This window comes from Schistocerca americana, chromosome 2 (assembly GCF_021461395.2).
Source record: "Schistocerca americana isolate TAMUIC-IGC-003095 chromosome 2, iqSchAmer2.1, whole genome shotgun sequence".
NCBI classification, from domain to species: Eukaryota; Metazoa; Arthropoda; class Insecta; order Orthoptera; family Acrididae; genus Schistocerca; species Schistocerca americana.
Genome location: NC_060120.1, coordinates 193,635,071 through 193,654,777, shown reverse-complemented (window position 1 = coordinate 193,654,777; position 19,707 = coordinate 193,635,071). Strand labels below are relative to the sequence as shown.

General features: G+C 45.7%; 1 protein-coding gene across 4 annotated transcripts in view; it reads right to left on the bottom strand.

Moving 5' to 3' along the window:
• The window catches only part of LOC124590462, a 625,141-nt gene that overhangs the window by 37,880 nt on the left and 567,554 nt on the right, over positions 1–19,707 (bottom strand). For all 4 annotated transcript variants that reach the window (XM_047131652.1, XM_047131653.1, XM_047131650.1 and 1 more), the window contains exon 5: positions 8,677–8,894. In XM_047131652.1, coding sequence (XP_046987608.1) covers positions 8,677–8,894 — 218 coding nt within the window. The remainder of the gene's footprint in view (positions 1–8,676; positions 8,895–19,707) is intronic.

Below are 19,707 nucleotides of genomic sequence, written 5' to 3'. Positions count from 1 at the left end.
AGATAGTGTCGGAAACTCCATGCGGCTTTTCGCGGATGATGCTGTAGTATACAGAGAAGTTGCAGCATTAGAAAATTGCAGCGAAATGCAGGAAGATCTGTAGCGGATAGGCACTTGGTGCAGGGAGTGGCAACTGACCCTTAACATAGACAAATGTAATGTATTGCGAATACATAGAAAGAAGGATCCTTTATTGTATGATTATATGATAGCGGAACAAACACTGGTAACAGTTACTTCTGTAAAATATCTGGGAGTATGCGTACGGAACGATTTGAAGTGGAATGATCATATAAAATTAATTGTTGGTAAGGCTGGTGCCAGGTTGAGATTCATTGGGAGAGTCCTTAGAAAATGTAGTCCATCAGCAAAGGAGGTGGCTTACAAAACGCTCGTTCGACCTATACTTGAGTATTGCTCATCAGTGTGGGATCCATGCCAGGTCGGGTTGACGGAGGAGATAGAGAAGATCCAAAGAAGAGCGGCGCGTTTCATCACAGGGTTATTTGGTAAGCGTGATAGCGTTACGGAGATGTTTAGCAAAGTCAAGTGGCAGACTCTGCAAGAGAGGCGCTCTGCATCGCGGTGTAGCTTGCTATCCTGGTTTCGAGAGGGTGCGTTTCTGGATGAGGTATCGAATATATTGCTTTCCCCTACTTATACCTCCCGAGGAGATCACGAATGTAAAATTAGAGAGATTCGAGGGCGCACGGAGGCTTTCCGGCAGTTGTTCTTCTCGCGAACTATACGTGACTGGAACAGGAAAGGGAGGCAATGACAGTAGCACGTAAAGTGCCCTCCGCCACACACCGTTGAGTGGCTTGCGGAGTATACATGTAGATGTAGATGTGTGGATATCGTTATCTCATGAGTTCCGTCACCTCAGTGTAATTCTAATCATCATCATTGCAATCGTTTGGGATAGATGTAAACAACAGTCGTTGATGCTTCGACCTTCCGATCGTGATAAAGGAGAACAAAGCGGGGGGAGCGGACGGCCGCTTCGTCACGTGCACAAGCCATTACAGTGCCCAGACGGCTGGGTGCGCGGCGGCTGGCCGCTATCTTGAGAAGAAGCAGCTGTAACTGGAGTCATTAAGAGCGGGACCGATTCCGGCTGCGAGCGCGTTTTTTTGCCGCGGTGAGCGGACATAAGTCACCGGCCGGAGCTGAGCCGCGGGCGGGCTGTTGCGCAGCGCCGTTCAACGCCATCAATCGTGATTAACGAGGCCAGCCACGGCCGGCGCCGTGTGATGGGAGGCCGCCGGCTCCTGGCCGCACTGCACACCTGGGGGTGACGGGTCGTGCCGGCTACTGTCCTCTCACGTCAGCAGCAGCTTGTACGTATGTCACCTACAGCCGTTAACTACCAGCACTGCCCACTTACCACGCCAACAAGGAGGCGGTTGACGTTTGCCGCTGCCGCTTCCTATCTCGGCGCCCCTCGCTCACAGCGAACACTTCGCGGAGTGACTTACTTACAAGGGAACCTCCCCATCGCACCCCCCCCCCCCCCCCCCCTCAGATTTAGTTATAAGTTGGCACAGTGGATAGGCCTCGAAAAACTGAACACAGATCAATCGAGAAAACAGGAAGAAGTTGTGTGGAACTATGAAAAAAATAAGCAAAATATACAAACTGAGTAGTCCATGTGCAAGATATGCAACATCAAGGACAGTGTGAGCTCAGGAGCGCCGTGGTCCCGTGGTTAGCGAGTGCAGCTGTGGAAGGAGAGGTCCTTGGTTCAAGGCTTCCCTCGAGTGAAAAGTTTAATTTTTTATACAGCCTATACAGGACAGAAGGATCACGCATTGTACAATTTTAGTGTGGGAGTAGACGTGATTACCATTCCTCCAGGTTGTACACCTCTTGTGAAACCGTTAGATGTGTTTGGTTTTCGGCAAGTGAAATACTTTGTGAAAAGATTCTATGATTTTGCGAAGCTGCACAGGCACACAGAGCAGTATTGTTTACGTGATCGTGTGTCAATTATCAAAGTTCAGGCACTCACACATAATCAACTTCGCTCTCCAAAATTACAGAACATGTTCAGATTTGCTTGGACATATGCAGGATTCGAAGGTCTACACAGGGAAAATTTGAAAACGTTAAAAACATATGTTTAGACACAGCACAGGGAAAACTGTGCGACTGTGAAACTGTTGCAGTCATTTGTTGCAGTTTATGTGACTAACTCTTACGTTTTCATCTCTTTCTTTGGAGTGATTATCACATCCACAAGAAAACCTAAATCGGGCAAGGTAGAAGAATCTTTTTACCCATTCACCAAGTCTACAAGTTAGGTGGGTCGACAACATATTCCTGTCGAGGAATCTGTTGACCTATGACCTTGCGATCAAATGTTTTCCGTTCCCATTGGAGAGGAACTTCCTTTCGTCTACTAATCGCACGGTTTTGCGGTGCGGTCGCAAAACACAGACACTAAACTTATTACGGTGAACAGAGACGTCAATAGACGAACGGACAGATCATAACTTTGCCAAAATAAAGAAAGTAAACTTTTCACTCGAGGGAAGCCTTGAACCAAAGACCTCTCCTTCCACAGCTGCACACGCTAACCACGGATCACGGCGCTCCTGAGCTCACACTCTCCTTGATGTTGTATATCTTGCACATGGACTACTCAGTTTGTATATTTTGCTTATGTTTTTCATAGTTCCACACAACTTCTTCCTGTTTTCTCGATTGATCTGTGTTCAGTTTTTCAAGGCCTGTCCACTGTGCCAACTTATAACTAAATCTGACGGGGGTGCGATGGGGAGGTTCCCTTGTTAGGCGGCGTCAGTGTACTTCGAGGCTGAGGGAGGGAGGGAGGGAGGGTGTAGGAGGAACGAATGCTTTTTCAAGAAGAAAACAATCTTGAAAATTGACACACATGCTTGGAATGACATGGGGGTTTACAAAAAAAAAAAAGTTCACAAAATGTCCGACAGATGGCGCTGGACAGCAAAGTAACTGCTACCGTGACGGGTGAGAGGTATGCCGATATGTAACAGAATCGCATCATCCCAAGACTGGCTGATAAACACCTGCTGGAACGTACGATGTTTATGCGGGATGGCGCTCCACCCCATTTTGCTAGACGCGTGAAAGATCTCTTGCGCGCGTCGTTTGGTGACGATCGTGTGCTCAGCCGCCACTTTCGTCATGCTTGGCCTCCCAGGTCCCCAGACCTCAGACCGTGCGATTATTGGCTTTGGGGTTACCAGAAGTCGCAAGTGTATCGTGATCGACCGACATCTCTAGGGATGGTGAAAGACAACATCCGACGCCAGTGCCTCACCATAACTCCGGACATGGTTTACAGTGGTCTTCACAACATTATTCCTCGACTACAGATATTTTTGAGGAATGATGGTGGAAATATTGAGCATTTCCTGTAAAGAACATCATCTTTGCTTTGTCTTACATTGTTATGCTAATTATTGCTATTCTGATCAGATGAAGCACCGTCTGTCGGATATTTTTTGAACTTTTGTATTTTTTGGTTCTAATAAAACCCCATGTCATTCCAAGCATGTGTGTCAATTTGTACCCCTCTATCTACATTATTCTGTGATCACCCGGTATACAGAGCGTCCGGAAATTCCCGTTATAAACTTCTAGGACGCGTAAGAGAAGTGAGTGTATAATATTTTGGGTTCCTATTCATGTCCGGAAACGAAACGTTCTTATTCAGACGTTCAACTCATCCATTTCTGCTTGAGTAATTGAATTAGGCGTGATGCAGTACCAGAAGGAAACATCCATTAATCACTTAAGCACATTCACACAAGCTACGACATTGTCGCGAATAAAACAGTGACCCGTATGTACAGTAAGTTTCCTTTAATTTACGTCTGTGGTCACAAATATTTTGTTAACAGATTACCGGTTTCGGTCTATAATGATCATCATCAGACCTGTTTTATAAAAACAAAGTCCTAATGTACTGCAGCCATAGTGGCGTCGTCAAATGTTAAATGCAAAATCAGCACCAGCATCGTCAAATATATATAAATAGCATCATATGCACTGACTGACAACATGACTCGTGCATATGATATATATGCTGTGGTGATTTTGTATTTGGTTCAAATGGCTCTGAGCACTATGGGACTTAACATCTGAGGTCATCAGTCCCCTAGAACTTAGAACTATTTAAACCTAACTAACCTAAGGACATCACACACATCCATGCCCAAGGCAGGATTCGAACCTGTGACCATAGCGGTCGCGCGGTTCCAGACTGTAGCGCCTAGAACCGCTCGGCCACTTCGGCCGGCATTTTAACATTTGGCAATGCCACTATGGCTACAGTACATTAGGACTTTACTTTTATAAAACAGATCTGATGATGATCATTATACACCGAAACCGGTAATCTGTTAACAGAAAGTTTGTGACCATAGACGTAAATTAAAGGAAACTTATTAAGCACATTTGTTTGCATCAACACGTAAATATTGAATATTTACATCTTCTGAAAAACAAAAAGGAACGCAGTTTAGGGTATATGCAGAACATGAAGTTTGTGTTAATAGAAAAAAAATGTGCTTGAGTGATAAATGGATGTTTCGTTATGTTTCCTCTCGAACTGTTACCTAATAACTGTACAGTGTCAGCTCACTTAATGCCTCAAGCAGAAGTGGATGAGTTAAACATCTGATTTGAAACCGCCGTGGAACGGATACGGTGAGTTTCTGGAGATGGGTTTCTATTCAAAATATAATGTACTCACTCCCCTCTACAAGTCCTAGAAGTTTGTAAAGGAAATATCCGAACAAACGCGTTTCACCATTTTGGGGCATTGTCCAATCACCCACAAAGAAAGGGCGCATGGTCCTATCAGGCACTTCTCCAACAAGTAAATAATGTTTGTTTGCATTATACTAAGTAATTTTTCGCTTACGACCATTTTTAAACCACTTGTTGGTTAGTTGTGGGATGCATAATAGGACCGTGTCCCCTATTTTTATTAATATTTACCTTTTCTTCCTTTCTTTGTTAATCATCTGATCATTCGTCAAAAGGGTGCAACGCGTTGTCTATCGGAATCAGAGACAGAAACACCGTAGTTGTTTTAAGTGTCTGTTTCTGTAAATGTGACGCAGTCGTGGATATAATAGTGTCTGAAAGATTTCATTCAAATGCTAATATGTGGTGAATCTGAAGTAGGCGGCTGAGTCGAGAGCTATTCCGGGGCGGAGCGAGCACAATTGGCCTCCTAAAAAGTGTGCCCGCTGACCCCCGCCTCCGGCAGTTTAGCACCGGACCAGAAGGGACTGCCCTACCGGATATGGCGCGTGGGCCTTTTGTGCCTTCATCTTCATCAGCGGCTGACTCAGGCGTCCTGCCCGGCATTCCTGCGCCAGCAGCAGGAAGCGGCTTCTTCCACTCTTACTGTGCTCTCAGCTGCCCGTGGACGCACCTAGCTCCACTTTCGCCAACTCGTTCAGATCCGTCTATTGTCGCCAAAGGCTGACGCTGCCGAGACCTCAAGCTCGGCTTATCGCGTCTGTCTCATACGATGACGTCTGTCTCGCTATTGTTACTAGTACCGACAACGAAGTCCTTTCTTTACGGGCTGAATTTCCGTTCTTTGACTTTGAAAAATCCTCAGTTTTTGTGGCTGTCAGTCAGATGTAACTGATTTAGCAGAAAAAATAAAAAAATATGATTTTGGACCTTTACTTAATTTCTTCCAAAAAGGGACTAGAGAGTCCCATCAGGTCACAATCGACAAACGTTACTTCAAGAGAAGTGGTGCTCATAAAAACACTTTTTCTCTCTCGTTGCCATATAAAAACACCTACTTTGGGAACACTTCGAATGACGTCTTGATTCTATATTATAAGCAACCCAGTTGTCACATCTCCCACGACAAACAACAAAATTTGGCCATGACCTCCAACATTTTGAATTCAAATTTCATTTGGAACTTAAGTGTTCTTTTGTCCTGAAAAGACTTGGGAGATGTTTCTTGTTATCACTGCTGTCTTCAAGCTGAATTTCTTCAGCTTCTGAGCCGGCCGTTGTAGCCGAGCGGTTCTAGGCGCTTCAGTCAGGAACCGCGCTGCTGCTACGGTCGCAGGTTCGAATCCTGCCTCGTGCATGGATGTGTGTGATATCCTTAGGGTAGTTAGGTTTAAGTAGTTCTAAGTCTAGGGGACTGATGACCTTAGATGTTAAGTCCCATAGTGTGTAGAGCCATTTGAACCATTTTCTTCAGCTGCTGCAAAATAAGTGGAAGTATTCTGCTAATGACTAATATATAACGTAATGTTATTTTTCGTTTGTTTGGCAGCCTTGAAAGTTCTCGCATGTGTTAACAGCGTACCACACTAAAAAGAAACAGACTGCCTCAGTCCCGTCATGCCTCGAAAGATAGGCTTTTTTTCTGTGGGCTTGAGAACCGAGAACCCCGCCAGATCATAAAGGGCTGACAAGGAAAGCAGTTCAAGACTTTACCAGATCAACTCTCACTTTACGTTATATTAAAACAAAAGAGAGCGAAATGTTACTATCATTACTTCCTTAAGGTTAAAATACCTATCTATAATTTGCTTCTGACGTTTTCAAAAATGGCTCTGAGCACTATGCGACTTAACTTCTGAGGTCATCAGTCGCCTAGAACTCAGAACTAAGTAAATATAACTAACCTAAGGACATGACACACATCCATGCCCAAGGCAGGATTCGAACTTGCGACCGTAGCGGTCGCTCGGTTCCAGACGGTAGCGGCCACTCCGACCGGCCTCTGACGTTTTCACTTCTTTGCTATCCAGTATGGCGTAGTCCGGCATGTGTGCAAGAAATTCGTTTTCTGGCCTTTTTTTTTTGTCTGTTGATGTCCAACTGTCATTCCCAAGGCGCGGCCGTTATTTTGAAGAACTTTAGATGTGCCTTTCGTCTGCTACGTCGGAAGTCTATCTTAATTGTTCCGCACACTGATATTTATTTAAAATACTTTTACAGGACTAAAAAATGATTGTAGCCTTCAGTGACAGGTTGCAATGTCGGGCTTTTTAAAAGAGCATCAATTTTTGTCTAAGTCATACAGGAGTGCAGTGAACTAACTTTTACGTGCATGGCTACTAGGATCAAAATAGTCGAAAATAACCTTATAGGTGTTTTTCCTTGGTCACATGACTTACAATGTAGCATACTACAAGCGTGCGGTATCCGTAAGGAGAACTTTTACGAAGGAAACCCAACATTTTGGGTGCTTTACTTCAGTTTTTACAATCGGTATAAACGCTTCTGAGTCCTTATTACGTTATCAGGTTGATACTCCCTTCTAAAACAGAGTTGTTCACTTTGAACGAAGTGATTTTGTTTCGAGTAAGAGAAAAGAACTAGCATATGTCTGACCAGGAAGCTATTAATTTCCTTTATTAGTTCACGAAGACACTTTATTTTTACGATATGGTAACGATACACATATGTTGAAATATGCGCACTGGATCTGCAAAAATGAAGATGCCCAGCAGTAACCCTGTATAATACATGGCAGGCTGATATGTTCATTGCTCTCAGTGGCGAAAGCTTCTGTACAGCATCGATAGTGTTAATACGAAAGCATAAGTTTTTTAGACATTGAAAATCTCCTAAAAACCGAGGTACAATAATGTTATTCTAGCGATCACTACATACGGTTTTCTGTAATACGTTTGAGCGCGACTGGTATAATAAAACAGTTTCACAGCTTCAACGTTTACGTAGATGGAATTCTGAGAGCCTTAAGAGGTCCCTGACATCAGTAAGGAAATTTTACTCTTTCTTAATATTATTATGAAAGTACTGATAGTCTCACGCTAGTCTGCTGAAAAAGAAATAGGAACAACTAATTTATAGCAGATACTCGCAAACATATTTCACCGAGCTAGCAGAATCGATTTCGGAAACCTTTTTTTCAGTCTTCAGCTAGCTATGTCGCGTTTACATGCAGTGAATGGCGATCACGCTCTAGTACGTAGGGACTTCAGAAAGGGTTTCGTATAGACACAGTTCTGCTGCGACGGGGATAACAGTTTCATCACAATGTCGGAGAGAAATGACGCGGCAAATGGATGCATACGCCAAAGGTAAAGTACGTGGGACAGTGTCATTCTTGTGGGCAAAACATCTTAATTTGACACAAATCCATCTAGAAATTCTGGCGGCATATGGACCAACTACAGTGTCGCGTCGAGTCGCAGTGAAATAGTGCCAACAATTTGATCAAGGCCGCACAGTTGTGGGCGATGCTGATAAGGAAGGACGGTCATCGACGTCCACTACAGAGAACAACAATATCTAGACAATTGAGGCAAAAAAATCGGAAGGGGGGGGGGGATATTTTCCAACGATGAAGACGTTCCCAGAGTGGTTCTGGAATGGCTGTCGGGGAATTGAACTATTGGTAGAATGTTAGGACCGTTGTTTACGGATATTTGACTACATCGCAAAATAGTGTCCTGTGTGTCTTTGAAATATAGTCAGCATTTACTAAAAGTTATTTGGCTGCCATTTGGAGAAATTATAGATATTTGAAAAAAGAAGACCATTTCTGGACCCCTCTTTTTTGGCCAAAAAAAAATTTGTAAGCTCCTCGTATCTCCACGACAAACGGCGGCGGTGTCACCGGCAGCAGTCGCAGCAGCGAGGACAGAGTGAGAAGTTGGAAGTACTCACTTGAAGGTGGCGACGACGTTGGTGGTGGGCCAGCCCAGGACGAAGGAGGTCTCGGGCGACTTGTGCACCTCGATGACGTCCTCGATGCTGTGTTTGGTGAGCCACATCTCGGACACGCGCACCTTGTCCTTCAGCTTGAAGTTGCCGCCCGAGCGCGCCTTGGCCACGAGCAGCAGGTCGTTGAACAGGAAGAGGTGGCGCTCCTGGCTCTGGACGCCCTGCGACACAGCACCACAAGTCCCCTCTCAGTGCTCGCCGTACAAGTAGGAGGGCTCTTTGGGTGCAAGGGCGGGGAAACTCGAGTGTGTCTGTGCCTAGGGGGCAGCGAGCCGCGACAGGGTTACAGGGCTGACAGCAGCTGGTGGAACTTTGAAATCCACAGTGCCAAGGGAGGATTGAAAAACTTAACACGGTCTCCTGGAGTTACACTGGACTCTGAAGACACTTTCAAAAGCAAAGATCGCTAGTAAAGCATTTATTAGAGTAAGAAACGGGATTCCGCATCTTCGCATCTGCAATATGACAGAACCGACACTGACAGAATAAACAGTTAACTAGCACGATATAACACTGTACACAAATATTTCATTTTCCACAATATATGGAACAACAACATACCTTACGCTTCATAACATTAAATCATCTCTTTCACCATTACTGCAAGTGGTTTTACACCATGTATGTACAGGGTGCGGCAGCGTTCATAGTAGGATATTAAAAACACACCATCAGGCAGCACCTGTGATTTATTTATTACCTCTTATGTCAATTAATAGTTAAAGGTATGCCATTTACCGATGTGTAAGTCATTGTCCATTGCGTGGATTACTTTTTGAATATGACTCCTGTCAACTGATGCCCCTCTGCACAACACACTCATGTAGGCGGCGTTGGAAGTTTTCCATAACTCGGCGTAACGTATTCCCTGGGACGTTGCCGACGGCAGTTCTGATGTGATCCTTCAACTCAGGAATGGTGGCACAACGTGTTCTGAACACTTCTTGCTTCAGGTAGCCCCAAAGGCAAAAGTTTGCACATGAAAGGTCAGGTGAGCGAGGCGGCCAGGAAATGTCATCAAAACGGGAAATTACTCTACCGGGAAATGTCTGTCGCAAGAAATCCGTGCAAATTCTGGCTGTATGCGAGGTCGTTCCGTCTTGTTGAAACCATAATTATTCCACATCCACATCGACCATACCTAATTGGGGAAGAGCGAAAACTTGTAGCATCTTTAGGTAGTGTTACAGCCACCCGCTGTCATCCTCAAAGAAGTAAGGGCCAATAATCCCAAAGGAAGCAACTCCACATCACACTGTGAAACGAGAACTGCCGTCGGCAATGTCCCAGGGAATACGTTACGCCGAGTTATGGAAAGCTTCCAACGCCGCCTAAATGAATCTGTTGTGCAGAGAGGCATCATTTGACAGGAGTCATATTCAAAAAGTAATCCACGCAATGGACAATGACCTACACATTAGTAAATGGCATACCTTTAACTATTAATTGATATAAGAAGTAATAAATAAATTACAGTTACTGTCTGATGGTGTGTTTTTAATGTCCTACTATGAACGCTGCCGCACCCTGTACATGTCAGTGTCGTGAAATTCATTGGAAGTCGGCATGTCACACATAAAAGCAATACTGTGTACAAACATGATACTAACGCGTCGACTACGAATGCTCACACACAGCAGCAGCTGACAACTGATTGAGAATCAGCGTACAAATTCTGTTACTTGGAAAAATTCTGTTAAAAGTGTGTTCCATGAACGAAGTGTAAGAACGACAGAGAAAGAAAAACTGCGTGTTAATCTAAAAATACAGACTACCCGAAGCTCTAAGAAAGTGTGAAACTGCAGAAAGAGAGAGGAACGCTGAAATTTATTTAATATTGTGTATGGAAAGCCGGCAGCTGTGACCGAGCGGTTCTAGGTGCTTCAGTCTGGAACCGCATGACCGCTGCGGTCGCAGGTTCGAATCTTACCTCGGGCATGGGTGTGTGTGATGTCCTTAGGTTAGTGAGGTTTAAGTAGTTCTAGGGGACTGATGACCTCAGATGTTAAGTCCCATAGTGCTCAGGGCCATTTGAACCATTTTTGTATATGGAAAAATAAATATAATTGTGTGTTACCTGTGTATAATAATAGTCCAAGAATCCACGTTCTAGAGAGTTATTGACAATAAACTACGTCTCTGCTGTTGAAGAAGGACGCTTTTGCTTTTGTTCTGGAAGCGAAAAGCTACGGACGTATTTAGTTGTAGAGGTCAAGGTATGTGAATGCCTTTTCATAATATGCGTGTTCCTTCATTTCATCTCCCTCCATGTGAAATAACTAATGAGATAGTACTACAAGAATCTGGAAGGGAGACCTTTCGGCCATCTGCTTTTCGTTTGTCAGAATGGCACATAGGCAGCCATTACGTTAAACTTGGAAACATTAACTATTTACAGGCTTCACCCAACAAGACAAGTGTAGGAAACAGTTTCAATGTTTTGCGTAATATTTGGAGGGCGTTACATTAAAGTCAGACTGATTACAATCTGAATTTAAGTGATGATAAATTTCAACGCTCTAATATCTTTCCTCAATAAAGAGAGATAACAGCTCCCATGAAAAAAATCAAATTAGTGTCTACTGAAATACTTAAAAGCATTTCAGAGTTAACATCAGGAGAGAAAGGATATTATCATTATTATCGTTCCCAACATATAGCTACGTAGGTGACTGTATCGCCTATCTCTGTAGCATTGTTTTGTACCGTGCAACATTGATACGATTATTTAACAACCTACATGTACGATATATGCTGGGAGCAAAATTGTATTGGGAAGAGAATTTCCGCAGAGAACTAATTTAATCTGTTTTTCGCCATGTAGCGTATTTCATTGATACCGGAACACAGAACGAGTCATTCATATGAACGTGCGAAAACCCTTAAGGAAAATTACCGACACAAAGGAGAGAGGGACGATATACCCAGCAGAAGCCATGTGGTGCTGAGACTTGACAGTACGGTTTTCCTTTGTTCAAAAGCGTTGGTATATTATTCCATATAATTTTTTATGTTACATAAAATCTAACTGTGTACAACATATATCAGCCAAAAACAATTACATTGAATAATACACTCATGCTTTTCAGAATGAGAGGAGTGGCAGTTCTGCAAGGTTCGCACAAGAGCTTCTGTGAAGTTTGGAACGTAGGAGACGAGGTACTGGCGGAACTAAAGCTGTCAGGACGGGTCGTGAGTCGTGCTTGGGTAGCTCAGATGGTAGAGCACTTGCCAGCGAAAGGCAAAGGTCCTGAGTTCGAGTCTCGGTCCGGCATACAGTTCAATCTTCCAGGAAGTTTCTCACCCACATTTTTGTCCAATGTAAGACGGTATTGTCGAGGCATACCACTACTGTGGCACCTGGTGCACTTATGTAATAGAATGTTTACACTGATTCTCGGTCAGTTGTCAGCTGTTGATGTGTGCGAGCACTCTTACTCGGCGCATTTGTATCATTTTTGTACATACTATTGCATTTATGTTTCAGATGCCGACTTGTAATGAATTTCACGACACTGACATATATATACGTGGTGTAATACCATTTACAGTAGTGATGAAAAATGGCGTAATGCTATGAAGCGTAAGATATATTGTTGTGGAGGAGGAGGAGATTATTGTTTAACGTGCCGCCGACAACGAGGTCATTAGAGACGGAGCGCAAGCTCGGGTGAGAGAAGGATGGGGAAGGAAATCGGCCGTGCCCTTTCAAAGGAACCATCCCGGCATTTGCCTGAAGCGATTTAGGGAAATCACGGAAAACCTAAATCAGGATGGCCGGAGACGGGATTGAACCGTCGTCCTCCCGAATGCGAGTCCAGTGTGCTAACCACTGCGCCACCTCGCTCGGTATATTGTTGTTCCATACTTTGTATGGAGAACGAAATACTTGTGTAAACTCTTACATCATGCTATTTATAACTGTTTATCCTGTCAATGTCGGTTCTATCCTACGGCAGATCTGAAGATGTCAACATGGTCTTTCCTAAACCGGTTATATAAATCTAATAAATGCTTTACTAGCGATCTCTGACGTTTGAGGGTCTCTCCGGAGTCCACGATGCTGCAGCTAGCCCCCAAGCTGATACAACGTAAGGAACGTATAAAAGTACACTATCTGACCAAAAATATCCGGAACACCTATGTATCACGGGGTCCCGGGTTCGATTCCCGGCCGGGTTGAGGATTTTCTCTGCCCGGGGACAAGGTGTCTGTGTTGTGAAAGTGGCTATATTGGATTGTGAGTTGATTGTGAGTTGATTGTGACTTTGTACGGTCGCTGATGACCGCGCAGTTGAGCGCCCCACAAACCAAACATCACCACCACACCCATGTAATACGGAATTTACAGTGTCAAGAGAGGCAGACCCACCAGTATAGACGGAGGCGGGGAAATACCAGTAGAGAAACAGTAACAGGAGAGTGGATTGGTCAGGAGAGCTCATTGTCTTCGAACGTGAACTAGAGTACGATGGGTTTTCCGACTCAGCCGCTCCTCAAGGTCGCATTCTAATTACCTGACTGACTTTCGGTTTTAATCAATTACCTTCCACGCACTATAGAAGTATTATGCAACGCAATAGCTCAGGTGCCCAATGGCATATGACCTCGCAAGCTATTTCGCAACAAAATCTAAGTTCTAAAGCAGCAAGGTTCCTTGTTCGACCCCCAGCATATGCAATCATTTTAATTTTCACGTAATTTAACCGAAATTTCGCGACAACGTTTACTGCAGGCAACTGCGCGAATCTTCATATCCTCCGGTCTCTACGCCTACGGCCTTAGGTTGAAACTCCCCTAACCCCAGGACTTCTACTCTACAGGCCCTAGGTCAGACTACTGCATAAGTAAATATCACAACAAAACAGCATAATTATCTGAATTTACACTCAGTATATAGCGCAATTTGCATGTAATTTCAGAACGATGTCTGTCAGCACTGACTACTTAAGTATTTACAAGGGAACTCCCCATCACTGCCCCCCCCCCCCCTCCCCTTTAGCTTTAGTCGTCGTGAGATGGCCCAGTAGATAATCCGTCAGAAACTGAACACATATCAAACATGAAAACAGTAAGACGGTGTACTGAACTGTGAAAAAAAAACAAGCAAAATAGAAACAGTGAACGGTCCAAGCTCGAGATGTGAGTATAGATATGTAGCTACGGCGTTGTGATTATGTGGTCACGGTGTTGGACTGCAAAGCGGGAGATCTGTGTTCAAACCACGCTCGTGTCCCAAATTTTTTTTCGCAAAGGTATGAACTTTTCGTCCGGTCGCTGGCTGCCGTGTCTGTTCTCCTTCTGTCGTCTTAGCAATTGTCATACTGTTCATTGGTTATAGAGTATGTGTCATGTGGTAAGAATACATTACCGTCGCAAGTAAATGTGATGAATAGTGAGAGCTGGCGAGATGCCGTATCGACCTTTCACTGAAATTAAAACAACAAATAAGCGGGTGTTAGCTGTGTTACAACAAAGGAATTCAAAAGTTAAAACTTCCAAAACGGAACGCAAGAGTCATAACATGTGGCACCTCTGTAGGACAAATAGGAGATACGTAGTTCTAGTGGTCCCTTTCTTACAACTCGCTGTTGCAGACTGACGTTACTCCACGACTCAAACACAAATCTGAGTACAGCGAAAAGACACGTCAGTAACTAGACTAAAACTCCTCCTGAACAGGCCACGAAGGCCCAACGATACCGACCGGCCGCCGTGTCATCCTCAAACCACACGTGTTACTGGATGCGGACATGGAGGAGCATGAGGTCAGCACACCGCTCTCCCCGCCGTATGTCAGTTTCCGAGACCGGAGCGGCTACTTCTCAAACAAGTAGCTCCGCAGTTTCCCTCACAAGGACTGAGCGCACCCCGCTTGCCAACAGCGCTCGGCAGACCGGATGGTCACCCATCCAAGTGCTAGCCCAGCCCGACAGCGCTTAACTTCGGTGACTGACGGGAACCGGTGTTACCACTTCAGCGAGGCCGTTGGCCGGTAACCGGACGGACAGTACATAATTTTGTGAAAAAAAAAGAAAAACATTGGGGCATTAGTGAGATTTGAACGTGGCTCCCCCTTTGCAGCCCAACACCGTAACCACATAACCACGACGCCGTGGCTAAGCAAACATGCACTGTTTTGCACATCTTGAGCTCTGGCCATCCACTGTTTCTATTTTGCTTCTTTTTTCACCGTTCAGTACACCTTCTTCCTGTTTTCATGCTTGATCTATGTTCAGCTTTTGGCGGACTATCCTATGGGCCATCTAACCACTAAATCTGAGGGAGGGTGCGGAGTTTCCCCTTGTTAGCACAGTAGTGTAAAACTATTTGCACACGCCTACTATATGCACTTATGCTGATAGACGTTTTTATGGAATTACATACAAATTAAGTTATTCACACAGAGTAAACTGAGACAATTCTGCTTTCTGCTATGATATTTCCGTATGCATGGATCGAACCTAAGGCCTGGAGGGTAGGGGGACTGGGCGTAAATGGGAGAGCGATTTAAAACTATGGCCCTTGAGGGTAGAAAATTCGCGCAGTTGCCTGCATTAAAAGTTGTTGCGAAATTTCGATTAATTACTTGATAATTAAAATATTTGCCCATGTCTGGGGTCGAATTGCTGACCTCCGAGCTCCAGAGCTTAGATGATGTAGTTAAATAGCTTGTGACGTCATACGCTCTTGGGCACTTGAGCTACTGGGTTGTATAACCCTTTTTTCAGAGTGCAGGGCAATTGATTATCAGTGAAAGTAGGCCAGAGTAATTATGATTCTGAAGAGCGACTCAACTGGCAAACCCTGCTGACGAGACACAAGACGTCATCTGACTAAGAAATCCATCAGGAATATATCAACCCTTACAAAGCTCCCCAAGTCGACTGTTGGTGGTATCGCGAAGTGGAAACACGAAGGAACAACATCAGTTAAACCAAGCCCAAGAAGGCCTCAGATGCTCACAAATGCGTGTGTGAATTCTTATGGGACTTAACTGCTAAGGTCATCAGTCCCTAAGCTTACACACTACTTAACCTAAATTATCCTAAGGACACACACACACACACACACACACACACACACACACACACACACACACACACACACACACACACGCCCGAGGGAGGACTCGAACCTCTGCCGGGACCAGACGCACAGTCCATGACTGCAGCGCCCTGGACCGCTCGGCTAATCCCGCGCGGCCTCAGAAGCTCACAGACAGGGACTATTGAGCATTACGGAGGGTAATTACAAAAAATCGCATGATATCAGCGGAAGGAATGACTCGTGGATTCCAAACTGCAAAAACTGAACACAGATCAAGCATGACTGTGCACACGGAGTTAAAAAGAACGGGGTACAGCAGTGGAGCAGCTCCTCGTAAGCCAAACATTTCCATAGCCAAGGCTAAGCGACACATAGCAAATGTCTGAGACTCAGTGGAACAGCAGGTGTAATGTAGTAACCAACATACCCGCAGTCTGATTGATCTACGGTATCTCATAATCACTATCAAAACTACAGGTGATGCTATAGCGGTATTAGCGTGATGTCTCCTAGGAACGACTGATTCTTTTGCGCAGTATGCTTAATATTCCGTTACGTTAGGAGACGCGGTGAAAAGATGAGTGGGTGAAACCAGACGTGAGTTTCAAAGGCTACTGCAACGCACAGACTGTGACGCTTTCTGGAAGCAGCAGGTCTTGGTGCGACCATACCACTGCTATCTGTCGCCGGGGCCCAGCGCGCTGGCTGGTTTTAATTGCTCGCACATGCGGCCACCCCGAACAACGCCGCCCCTGTCCGTGCTGCGCCCCAACCCTCCGTCTTCACCCCCTCATTAATAACTCACTTCTCCGGAACGTCACAGCCACGGCTCGGAGTCCTGCTGCGGCTAAAGAAACAAATCTTTTCCATCCCCCCAGCAAGGGGTTTATCTTGGCGTTCGGCTTCCTCCGACGTTCTGAGCGTCGTTAGTTTGGGTGAAACGTAACACTGCGGAACACCTGTCGTTCTCGTGTCGCCATTAATTCGTAAGATGTCTCCTGACTGCAAGGGGACTACACCAGACAGCTACATCCACACAAGAATCTGCCATTAGGAAACCCCACATGAGCCAATTAGCTCTCGAGACAGAGCTATTTCATAACATACGTCTCTTGCCAGAACAGTGCAGCGGCGGTTTATCGTTGCCTCCCTCCTCTTGCTGCTGACTGATGAGATTAGCCTTCCAATGTGGGTGAGTAGCCAGTGCTTATCAAATGCAGCACAATGTTTCTACACTCCTGGAAATTGAAATAAGAACACCGTGAATTCATTGTCCCAGGAAGGGGAAACTTTATTGACACATTCCTGGGGTCAGATACATCACATGATCACACTGACAGAACCACAGGCACATAGACACAGGCAACAGAGCATGCACAATGTCGGCACTAGTACAGTGTATATCCACCTTTCGCAGCAATGCAGGCTGCTATTCTCCCATGGAGACGATCGTAGAGATGCTGGATGTAGTCCTGTGGAACGGCTTGCCATGCCATGCCATTTCCACCTGGCGCCTCAGTTGGACCAGCGTTCGTGCTGGACGTGCAGACCGCGTGAGACGACGCTTCATCCAGTCCCAAACATGCTCAATGGGGGACAGATCCGGAGATCTTGCTGGCCAGGGTAGTTGACTTACACCTTCTAGAGCACGTTGGGTGGCATGGGATACATGCGGACGTGCATTGTCCTGTTGGAACATCAAGTTCCCTTGGCGGTCTAGGAATGGTAGAACGATGGGTTCGATGACGGTTTGGATGTACCGTGCACTATTCAGTGTCCCCTCGACGATCACCAGTGGTGTACGGCCAGTGTAGGAGATCGCTCCCCACACCATGATGCCGGGTGTTGGCCCTGTGTGCCTCGGTCGTATGCAGTCCTGATTGTGGCGCTCACCTGCACGGCGCCAAACACGCATACGACCATCATTGGCACCAAGGCAGAAGCGACTCTCATCGCTGAAGACGACACGTCTCCATTCGTCCCTCCATTCACGCCTGTCGCGACACCACTGGAGGCGGGCTGCACGATGTTGGGGCGTGAGCGGAAGACGGCCTAACAGTGTGCGGGACCGTAGCCCAGCTTCATGGAGACGGTTGCGAATGGTCCTCGCCGATACCCCAGGAGCAACAGTGTCCCTAATTTGCTGGGAAGTGGCGGTGCGGTCCCCTACAGCACTGCGTAGGATCCTACGGTCTTGGCGAGCATCCGTGCGTCGCTGCGGTCCGGTCCCAGGTCGACGGGCACGTGCACCTTCCGCCGACCACTGGCGACAACATCGATGTACTGTGGAGACCTCACGCCCCACGTGTTGAGCAATTCGGCGGTACGTCCACCCGGCCTCCCGCATGCCCACTATACGCCCTCGCTCAAAGTCCGTCAACTGCACATACGGTTCACGTCCACGCTGTCGCGGCATGCTACCAGTGTTAAAGACTGCGATGGAGCTCCGTATGCCACGGCAAACTGGCTGACACTGACGGCGGCGGTGCACAAATGCTGCGCAGCTAGCGCCATTCGACGGCCAACACCGCGGTACCTGGTGTGTCCGCTGTGCCGTGCGTGTGATCATTGCTTGTACAGCCCTCTCGCAGTGTCCGGAGCAAGTATGGTGGGTCTGACACACCGGTGTCAATGTGTTCTTTTTTCCATTTCCAGGAGTGTATTTTAGTGGGAGGTAGAGAACACCAATAAAGGAAGAGTATAACAATAACTATTATTAAATATAAGTGGGCGTCTTCCGAACTTTATCTGTATTATTACACTTGAACATCTCTGTAACATACAGGGTATTCCAGAAATGCTGTGACATAACTTGAAGGGATTTTAGACGGTATCTTGAGCAGCAAATCGAGGATAGGAACCTGTGTCCAGAAACGTCACCCAACGACGCTACAGAGCGTCGAAGTTATAGCCGCTGGCGCCTGCTAATAGGCCGCCCCTTCGGCAGCAAACGTGACTGTGCGCTGACAGACCATAGACGGAACGTCTCGCAGTGTTGTTTGTTATTCAGTGATCGCGACTGGCTGCCACAGTCGGCACTGGAGAAGATGGGACTAGCTGCTGCGTAGACAGACCTTGAAAGTGATGCTCTGTTGCCTTGGTGGGTGGCAGTTTCAGACACAGGTTTCCATCTGCAGTTTATTTTTCTCCTGTACACCAAAAACATTGGATATTTTAGAGCGTTCCGGGAGAAAAATTGCGGATACAAAACCGTATCCGAATCAGTCATCTACAGAGGCAACAGAGCATTGCAGTCATAGGAGACAAAGCCTGCCTACGAAGTAGCTAGTTCCATCGTCTCCACTGGCGATCGTGAAAATCAATCATGGTCATTGCATAAAAAGTTCTCGGTTTACTTGCCGCGTCAAATTTGGATAAAATTTCAAGCTTTCATAGTCCATCATGGTCATTGAACGACAATCAGCACCGCGAGACTTCCATCTACAGTCTGTCAGCATACAGTCCCACATTCGCTGCTGAAGGGGCGGTATAGCAGCAGGCGACGGCGCCTATAGCTTCGATGTTTCTGGACACCGGTCCCTATCCTTGATTTGTTCCTCAAGAAACACTCCACAAACCTCTCAAAGTTTGTCCCAACATTTCTGGGGCACCCTGTAGACGAGAGGACTAATCTGGTGAATTATTTGTTTTTTAGTCTGTTTCTGAATTCTCTCGACTTCTTCCTTTCGACTGATATGATGATTTCCTCCTAACAGTCTGTAGTTTACACTAGACCCATGTTTTTTGCTTTCTTTGTAACTGTACTATACTTCCCCAGATTTTTGTAACACAATGAAAAATTTAGCTTCTTTCTTTGATCACCGGTTACCATCTATCCCAATAACTCAGTGAAGCAACTGTAATGAAATAGAATTTTACACATGTAGTAGGCGATTGGAATTTTGTGTAAATGGACTATGGAAA